Source organism: Teleopsis dalmanni, unplaced genomic scaffold (assembly GCF_002237135.1).
Source record: "Teleopsis dalmanni isolate 2A unplaced genomic scaffold, ASM223713v2 unscaffolded_contig_1273, whole genome shotgun sequence".
Classification (NCBI taxonomy): Eukaryota; Metazoa; Arthropoda; class Insecta; order Diptera; family Diopsidae; genus Teleopsis; species Teleopsis dalmanni.
In genome coordinates, this window is record NW_024032655.1 from 1 (window position 1) to 9,660 (window position 9,660).

A 9,660-nucleotide genomic window follows, 5' to 3' on the forward strand; every position below is an offset into this window, starting at 1 on the left:
TCAATGATTCGTTTATATACTGGACATTCCTTAGAGTTCGCCATGTGCGTATTCATTCTGCAATTTACACAACTAGCTTTTAGTGCCGTGTTTGTATCTAGTTGACATTTGCCGATTTCATGATTAAATATGCATTTGACACAACGAGGATTGTATGTGCAATTTGAGCTAGTATGTTCCAGACGCCAACAACTGAGGCATTGGCTTACACCGTTACTTTTAAATTCTTCAGCAATAACGCCGTATTGGTTACCAATTGATTTGACTTCGAATATTCTTTTCTTGTCCGTGTTAGGCTCAAAGGAAGCATGCCACATTGAAGAAGTTATATTATTTTCCATCATATATTTGGTTTGAAATTTAGTTAGCCGAATTGGATTAAGGCCATAATCATATTTCAAAAATTCAGTTATTTCATTTTCGTTGTAGCACATAGGAACATTTTTAAAAAGAATATGGATAATTTTCCGTTCATTAGGTGTGTAAGTGTGGTATTTAATACCATTTAATTTAAGTAATGATAATAACGCATCATATTGTTGAATTGTATTTACAAATATTCTATATTTATTTTTGTTAACTCTAACAAAATAATATTCATTTTTTTTGCAGATGTTTTGGTTGATTATTTTTTCATTCATTCTTTTCTGGTCATTATCATATACCACTATCGGTGGTATTTTTTTATCACGTTTCATTTTTGTTGTAGTTATTTGTTTGTTTTCTTGATTCTTTATGATGTTTGACACTTCAGTTGTTGTAATTTGTAACGAGTTATTTAAGAGAGTTTCTTCTTCCATTTCACACAAAATTTCATCAACAGTCTCTTCATCTGAGGTTATGTTATCTTTGTGAGCAAATTCTCTCTTAATTTGTGAGTTTGAAGCAGTAATTATTTTGCGTCTCTTTAACTGATTTTTAGTTGTTTGTTTTGCTTTAGTTTCCATTTCTATAATTTGTTTCTTCAATTTTTTGTTTTCTTCAACTTGCTCAAAAAGTAAGGCATTCAGTTTTTGAATCTCTTCAATAAGCTTATGAACTTTCTCTTCTAACAAATGAGTGTTAGTGGGGTGACTGTTTGCTACCTGCTGTTGTGTTTTGTTTTCGCTTTCAACTTCTTTTCCGTTAGAATTTAGATCAGTGTTATGAGAAGTTATGTATGTTTTATTGTACAAAAGCAAAATTTCTTCTGAATCAATAATTTCAATTGTAACAGTTGACATTTTTTTATATGAAAAAATATATTTGAGAGTATTTTTGCCTGTTCCATTAATTTCGATTATAGTTCCTTTAGGAATACAAAGTAATGTTTTAAAAAACTCTGTCTGGCAGTCAGTTTTTAAGAGTTGAATACATAGTTCAGGATCCATATGCAAACTTCTCAAGTTATAGCAGAACTTTTGAAACATATCCGAATTCAGAATGTTTTGTTTTATTTTGACTTTATCAACGAGATTTTTAAATTGTCTCGTAAGGCGTTCACCATCGCTGGTGTCACTCATTTTGGAGTAATCAAATGAATTACGCGCTGAAATACGTCCGAACACTTCGCTTGTTAAACGAAAACTGATAATTTTTAATTTATAATTTTTATTTTTTGTCAGTAATTACTTCAATAATATATGTATTGTATTTTTATATATATATTTTTATATATATATTTTTATATATATTGTATATATGTTGTATTTTTATATATGTATGTAGAAAATTATTTATTAATATATAAAAAGTTGTTTCACAAAATTTACAAATTTATAATTATTCAAATTGTTTTTAATTTAGAAGAATTACATATAAAACTTTTTAATGCAATTTTAATCAATTCAAATATTGAACTCTAGTTGATTTGTTTATTTTAATATAATTTATCGAAAAAAAATATGCTACTGAAATAGAACATCAGCTTAACTTCTCGCAAATACATCAGCTTAACTTCTTGCAAGTACACCAGCTTAGCGACAACTGCTTTCTCTTGCACTCAATACTCGCAACTAACCCTCTGCATGCAAAACTAGTTTGAGTGCATATCTGACTGTTTACATGTATATATAATTCGTTTTGAAAACCATATAGAAAAGTATAAAATAAAAGTATATATAAAAAGTATAAAGATTTACATATTGTTGTTTTTTTTTTTTGTATTATTTAATGCTCCCGACATCACAGTTGCACTACGTTTTTTCATTTCAAAATATAGAGAGATTTTTTTTTTAACAATCATTTCTTCCGATCAATAACATTACAAATGCAAAATGCTATTTAATTATTATTATTTTAATTACATTTTCCCTCCTGGCAGGATCGCCATGTAATAATTTAAAAAGAAAAACGCAACCGCTTTTGTTCGTGTCTGAATATTTTTTGAAATAATGTAGAATCTTAAAATTAGAGGGAAGCTCAGCGGACAGTTGTCTTGAGCTAAGCTTTACATTGTTTCTTATCTTAGTAAGTGTGCATATGTGTATTTGCTGCTTCAGCATAAACTCACTGACGGTTAAGTACGTTATGTGAGGTTTCATATTCCCGTTGCATAAACAGCGCAACAAAGTGTGGGAATGGAATGTTAATAAAATATTATGCTGTTAAGCATATACACATACAGATACACATATACACACTACACTATTAATAACGAATGTCCTTTGAAACAAGTACATCTTAAAATACTTGCTTGTCTAAACTATTGCTAACAGTTCTTAACAGGTATCTACTAACACATTGTCAAATGGGGACACAGACGTTTGAACTTCCGTTAAAGGCAATTTTGTATATCTAGTTGTCTTGGCCAGTTAACAATTTAGACTTTTTACCTTTTTTAATGGTTTTGTTATATTTTTGTTATATATTTCAGTAGAACCTTTGCTTTATTTTAGTCAATGTTCTGGTGATTCCGGTATAACCTCCTTCTGTTGGATCATCATAATATTGGTGAAGAATAGCTTCAATTGCCGACTTTCATTTATTTTGGTCATCTGTGGTAATAGCGCTATTTTAACATTTTCTAATTTTTTGTTGCCCATTTTTTTAAAAGAATTTAGCGACACAGATTTAAAAATACTTTCGCTGGGTGACATCTGTAATTGTTTAACCTTTAATGCAGCGGCTTGTTGATCAGGCCTTTGGAATAACAGATCTAGATCTAAATTTCCATTAGTGATTAAATCGTCAACATATATGTTTTTTAAAATTTTTTTCCCATGCTTCAAGAGACAATTGCGGGATGATAATTTTAATTTTACACATTTTTTAACGTCGTTACTACTAACGACTTCATAAACTTGCTGCTGTAAAATCGTATTTTTCTAAATCAAGTCGCATTCTTATTAGTTATGTTTCTTGATTGTTCATCAATTTCAAATTAGTAAAAACCAGACATTAAATCAATACATGAGAAGTATTTAGCATGTCCCAGTTGATCGAAAATATCTTCGATTCTTGGAAGTGGAAATTTGTCAGCAATTAATTTTTTATTATCCTGGCGATAAAGCACCACTAAACGCCATATTTTATCATTTGAATTTGGGAAAGATTTTTTTGGAACTAAAAGTAAGGCCTGTTTTAAAGTGAAATGGATGTCTCATGTATATCATCATCAATTAATTTCTTCACCTGTTTATTTATTTCTTCTTTATGGGAATGGGGTATACGAAAATTTTTTATGTATACTCGTTTTTTATCTTCCATTAACAATTTTTAATGTTTTCATTTATTAATATTATATTTATATTACATTATTGTAAACACTTTTTTACAAAAAAAAAGTTTTTTTAAACTAAACTCAAAATCATTACAACGTTTTAAAGTGAATATTTAGTGGGAAATAGAAATTAAAGTATAGGGTGATAATTGTAAATAGTATGAGACTGTTTATCAATGAAATGTTAGCACCGATATCTAATAAAAGAGTTAGTGATTTATTTGCATCATTGTTGTATATTTTTACTAGAAGATATATATTATAGATCGTAAATGGTGATTATGGTTAACAATTAATGAGTTTGTGGCGCTGGAAAGTTTTTCGAATTTGGTTGATCAATCACGCGTATGTTATTACGCCTTTGCCTACGTGAGGTATTAATTGTATTGCCTTTACGGGGTATCCAAAGTTTTGATATACATTACCATAGGCTTGAATATTTCGACTATAATTTCTGTTTCATTGATTACTGTTGTTGCCACGGCCTCTTGGACGGTTGTAGTTTCTACTATAGTTACTTCTCTTTAGCCGCGTATGGTATAAAATTGCTTCCGGTCTTCCATGCATTTCTATATAACAATTGACGTATTTAGATATGGGATCATTCAGTGAGTTGAATGTGCCAGCTCCCATTAGGGTTTTCAACAGTTTTTCGTCATCGAAGATATGGCTTCTTTCCGACTAAACGTTTTTTCATTTTCCGTAAATATGCCGTTATCTATGAATGCGCCCTCAAGGGCTTGACCTAGGTTATTAATTTCGGCCGTATATGGACTGACAGTTTTGCCTGGTTGTTGAATGTTCATCAACTTGGCCTTTATAACGTCGATAGATTCGTCTTTGACAGATAGGGATAGTTTTGTTATAATCATCTGTATGGTTTCCTCATCCTTCACTCTGTATAGTATGGGTCCCGTTATTTTTGATTTGATAACTTCAACAGCTAAGTCTTCCTGTGCACTTTTGGTGCGGTCTATCAAGCAATGCTCTTAAAACTCTTTCTAAGTTTTGCTTTTTGCCATCAAATTCTGGGACTGCTATGGCAGATCAACACTATGTACAATAAAACCAAATGTGTAAGTAAATAGCTTGGATTTAATTATTGTGGATTTGTTTTTACTCGAATTAAATATAAAATAAAAAATCCAGATTTGTGCATACAAAAACACTTATATGTTTATTAAAATCAGGGTTTGAATTGCTGTTGCTAATTGCATTGCTTGCATAATTGCTAACGCATTGCATATGAAAATGAAATAAGAATATGCATTAGCAACAGCAAAAAACGTAAACTGGTTTCATTTTGATTGCTTGCTAATAGTCAATTTAACATTTTTGACTATTATGCGTTTGGAATATATGCAACTTGCTTGCTTATGCGTTAGCTGCTTGTGTTTTGCTATTAGCAAATGTGTATGTATTTTTTCTTTTTGTTTTTGTTTTAAGGGAATATGTACGCATTATTTCTTTGTTGGTGCATTGAATATAGTTGTGCAAAATTGTAAGTAATGTGTGTGCGTACAATTTGTATGCAATTAATATAATTTTATCTGTAAATAGATTATGCCTAAATTTATGTTTTTTGTTAATTATTAAATTTATGCTATATATGATATATATATATATATAGTAGAAGAAGTATGCGGATATTCACATAATTTTTCTAAAATTACGCATAACTTTTTCAATTTTTACTCAAATTCATTTTTATTTCCTGATTTATTTTAACCAAGGAAACAACAATAAAGTTGCAATATTAAAATTAAACAGTTATTCTTTAAAAAAAAATTAAACACAATTATATGCAAAAGTAGCAATTTTGGAAGCAGAAAAAGTCTACGGATATTTCTTAATATTTACATTAAAACAATAAAATTCACAAAAATCTTAAATTTAATAGCCTGTGGGATAACCTCTGCATTTAATAACCTCTGTTAAGTGTCTTTGCATGGACTCAACTAGCTTTGCAGTATCCTGTGCGTTTATTTCTAGCCATTCTTCCTTGATGACGTTTCTTACTATATCCTTGCTGGAAAACATATGCTGGCGAATCTTATTTTCCAAATAAACTCACAGATGTTCTATAGGACTAAGGACTGGTGATTCTGGTAGTGTTTGAAGTTGCTTGAGAGCATAGTACAGCATCCAAATCCGTACGATGGGTGCTGTATGGTTGGAGTCGTTGTCCTGCTGAAACAAAAAGGTTGCCTCAAGTACTAACATTCTGACATTTTCTTTCAAATTTGTTTTTAGAATATTTAGATAGCCATATTTCTCCATTGTATCTTGTACAAATTCAAGTCTGACCGCACTATTACTTGCTATACACCCCTAAATCATTACGCCTTCACCAACACGTTTTATTGTTTATCACAGGTTGTGCATAATTTTCTCCTTACATGTTATCTAACTTTGATTCAAAATATGTAAAATTAACCCTCATCGGAGAAAATAACTCATTTGCAGAACTTTATGGGTTTATTTATATGCTTTCTTGCAAAGCTTAATCATTTTATTCTATTATATCTGGATATGTATGGATTCTTTCCTGCAATCAGGGTATAATACATGAATTTCTTCAAGATTTTCCGCTCAGTATCAGGGCATATTTTGTTTTCAAGTATTTCGGCAATATGTTCAGCTAGTTTGAAGACTGTTACTCTTGGATTTACTTTCACCTGGTTGATTATGCTACGTCTTTCTCTATTTGACAGAATTGAGGGGCGGCGAGTGCGAGGTTTAGAAACGTAAGTACTGGTCTCTTTGAAGTTATTTGTAATTCTCTGCACAGATGAATATTGACGACCAATATCTTCAGCAATTTTTCTTTGGCTTACGTCATCTTTCTAAAATTTAACAGTTATTTGTCGCTCACTAAAACTAATTTCACGTCTTTTATTTTATATTGTAAAAATTTATTGCTTATATAAAAAAATATTATTAAATGATTAATTTTTAGACTCTGTAGAAAGTCAACTAATAATTAAATATCATTTAATGACACTTTTATGCTTGCAAGCGAATTTAAATTAGCGGTAAATGTAAATATTAAGAAATATCCGTAGACTTTTTCTACTTCAAAAATTGCTACTTTTGCATATAATAGTGTTCAATTTTTTTTTAAGAACAACTGTTTAGTTTTTATATTGGAACTTTATTGTTGTTTCCTTGGTTAAAATAAATCAGGAAATAAAAATGAATTTGAGTAAAAATTAAAAAAGTTATGCGTAATTTAAGAAAAATTCTATGAATATCCGTAGACTTTTTCTACTATGTGTATATATATATGATTTATATATATATATGCTTATATTTGTGAATACAAATGATATTTGTGGGAAAATTTTAAGTAATATGTAGAACATATTATATACAACTTTTTGGTACAGTCGCCGACATTGCCGACGCCACTATTTATTTCTTTGTTATTGTTATTATACATTGAAGATGGTCTACGAAGTAGTTCGAAATATTTGTGATATAAATAATTTTGTATTAAAATTAAAATATAACTAAATATTTAAAACAGTTTAAAATGTGAAATTTTTTATTTTATTTAAAAAACATTTTTATGAATTAATGTGTTAAATAAACGACCTAAGCCCGGTAAAAAATATAAAAACGATATTATCAATTATAATTAAAAATTTTAATTTGATGTTGTTATTCTTCTAAATTTAAGTCCCATTCAGGAGGTTGAAACAAAGGCATATCATCAATAGCATGGTAATAATTAATAATTAGTATATATATATATATATCATATATATCATAAATTTAATAATTAAAAAAACATAAATTTAGGCATAATCTAATTACAGATAAAATTATATTAATTGCATACAAATTGTACGCACACACATTACTTACAATTTTGCACAACTATATTCAATGCACCAACAAGGAAATAATGCGTACACATTCCCTTAAAACAAAAACAAAAAGAAGAAATCCATACACATTTGCTAATAGCAAAACACAAGCAACTAACGCATACGCGAGAACGTTGCATTTATTCCAAACGCATAATAGTCAAAAATGTAAAATCGACTATTAGCAAGCAATCAAAATGAAACCAGTTTACGTTTTTTGCTGTTGCTAATGCATATTCTTATTTCATTTTCATATGCAATGCATTAGCAATTAGTCGTTTGACAAAAATTGACTGGTCAATATTTATGCATAAGTCAAAATTTGGTTGCTTTTGCTAATTTTCAGCAAGCTATTCAAACCCTGATTAAAATGACGACAATATTAATATACAATACCAAAAAATGAAGCATGCTTTCGTATTCGATAATTGATTTTTATGCAGGCCTTGAAGAATGCGTATATCATTGCTACAAAACTTACGCAGATACATTCCAGCTGATTTTAATGCTGCGATAACCTCATCACGAACTTTCACTGTCACATCCAATGAATCGTTGCTATAAAGTATATCATCAACGTAAATATTCGATTTTAACACTGATTCTGCTAACGGAAATCGTGACTTCTCGTCTTCGGCGATTTGCTGAATTATTCGGATAGCAGTTTACGGCGCAGAGGCAGTACCAAACGTTACGGTATTCAGACAATACTCCTGAATCAGGCCGTCATTATTTCGCCACAGAATTCGTTGAAATTGTGCGTCATCAGGATGCATGCTGATGCATCTATACATTTTTTCAATGTCTGCTACAAAGACATATTGATGTAGTCTCCAATTTATCAAAACTACCGCCAAATCGTTCTGTAACTTAGGACCCACGCATAGAATGTTGTTTAATGATTTGCCGTTTAATGTTTTATATAATGCATCAAAAACAATCTCAATTTTGTTGTGAGGCTTTCTTCTTTCAAAACTGCATGATGAGGTAATACATAAGAGTTATTTATTGGTACGTGATTTTGATTAAATTTGCACCGTTGTTGTTCAGTAGAGTCTGCACGGGTAGCGTGTCCCAAGCTGAAATATTCGTTAATCACCTGATGGCACTGTTTTTGCAAATCACTATTGCGTGCGAGCTTACGCTCCAAATTTAAAAGACGGTTTAATGCAATCTGCCTATATCGACCGAGAGTTTGTGTCGGATCAAAGTGTGACTTCAGTGGTAAACGTACCATATAGTAACCATTTTGTAATCGAGAATGAGTTTTAATGAAGAAATTTTCGCACCACTGTTCTTCAGAAGAGAGTTCACGATCGGGAGTTACCTGATCCTGCTCAAAATAGTGTTTTACTAACATATCCAATTCATATGAGGTATGATGGCACCGTATCGTTTGCAACTTTGGCACAACTGGCCCAATATTTCCAGAAATAATCCACCCTGAATGAGTTTGCTGCGCTATTGGTTGGTTGGACGCCCCAATTCGTAGTCCTGTTAGTATCAACTGTGCATATACATCAGCACCAAGAATTAAATCATTTTTTCCTGGTTTAAAATTAGTTGGATCAGCTAAACGTAACCCGTTTAAATGTGGCAAATTCTGGATACAAATAGAGTGACCTGGAATAATACTTGTTAGCGATTTTAAAACATATGCGCGCTTAATAACTAATTGGAAATCCGAATGTAACATCGAGTTTACAACAAACGTAACGACAGACTTGGAGCCTTCTGTTGGGCTTTGCCCTACACCAACTATTTCAGTGCGGGTGGGATAACGTTTAAGTCCTAAACCTTGTGTGTCGTGTTCTGATTCGGAACCCTGGTCGACCAAAGCACGAAGAATGACAGCTTGATCAGTAAATTCGTTCTTAACCGACACTAGAGCGGCAGCCAAGAGGACTCGATGTTGTTCACCTTCGGTGTAGTTGGCCGTAGTCAAAGGATAATCCGGCGACAATATTGTGCTGCTTTGCAAAAACAGTGTACCATTGAACGTTGGTGGTGATGAGACGTTATGATGTTGTCTGTCAACCTTGTTGGACGGACGTGTTGTACGAAGCGATGTCACCATTGCTATTTGGT

General features: G+C 31.1%; 1 protein-coding gene across 1 annotated transcript; it reads right to left on the reverse strand.

Annotated features, from left to right (window-relative positions):
* Positions 1 to 8,482: 8,482 nt before the first annotated feature.
* Positions 8,483 to 9,649, reverse strand: LOC119664004. Its single transcript, XM_038073588.1, has one exon. The coding sequence runs from the start codon at positions 9,647 to 9,649 to the stop codon at positions 8,483 to 8,485; it is 1,167 nt and encodes a 388-aa protein (XP_037929516.1).
* Positions 9,650 to 9,660: the final 11 nt, after the last annotated feature.